The sequence below is a fragment of the Pterocles gutturalis genome, unplaced genomic scaffold (assembly GCF_000699245.1).
Source record: "Pterocles gutturalis isolate BGI_N339 unplaced genomic scaffold, ASM69924v1 scaffold1401, whole genome shotgun sequence".
Classification (NCBI taxonomy): Eukaryota; Metazoa; Chordata; class Aves; order Pterocliformes; family Pteroclidae; genus Pterocles; species Pterocles gutturalis.
The window spans coordinates 6,924-7,267 of NW_010099883.1; the positions used below are offsets into that span (position 1 = coordinate 6,924).

Genomic DNA, 344 nt, shown 5'->3' on the forward strand with positions numbered 1-344 from the left:
AGGATTTCTCTGCATGCTCCCAGCCATGCAGCCCACCCGGGGGGACTCGCTCCCGCAGAGACCCCTCTGCCCCCACCATGGGAGCAGCAATTCCCCAAGGGACAAGGTCCCACTGCCTGCAGAACCCAGGACTGCTTCTCCAGCGCCCAGAGCCTGCAGGGGAGGAGGATCGACCAGGGGACGGGACAGATGTGCCAGTGGCAGAGGGACACTCACCGCTGGCAAACACCCTGTGCCAGACTGCAGGTCAGCGCCGATCCAGAGCCGGGCGAGGAAGAGGGCACGGAGCAGAGGACACAAACAGAAGAGAAGGTCACTCCAGGCTTTGCACCGGCGAGGCTCGA

At 64.5% G+C, this 344-nt stretch overlaps 1 protein-coding gene across 1 annotated transcript in view; it reads right to left on the bottom strand.

Annotated features, from left to right (window-relative positions):
* Positions 1-344, bottom strand: part of NRBP2 (nuclear receptor binding protein 2) — a gene marked incomplete at both ends in the record, with an annotated part of 6,777 nt that overhangs the window by 4,380 nt on the left and 2,053 nt on the right. Inside the window, one exon of the mRNA XM_010077454.1 lies at positions 202-240. Within this exon, the coding sequence (XP_010075756.1) occupies positions 202-240 (39 nt within the window). The remainder of the gene's footprint in view (positions 1-201; positions 241-344) is intronic.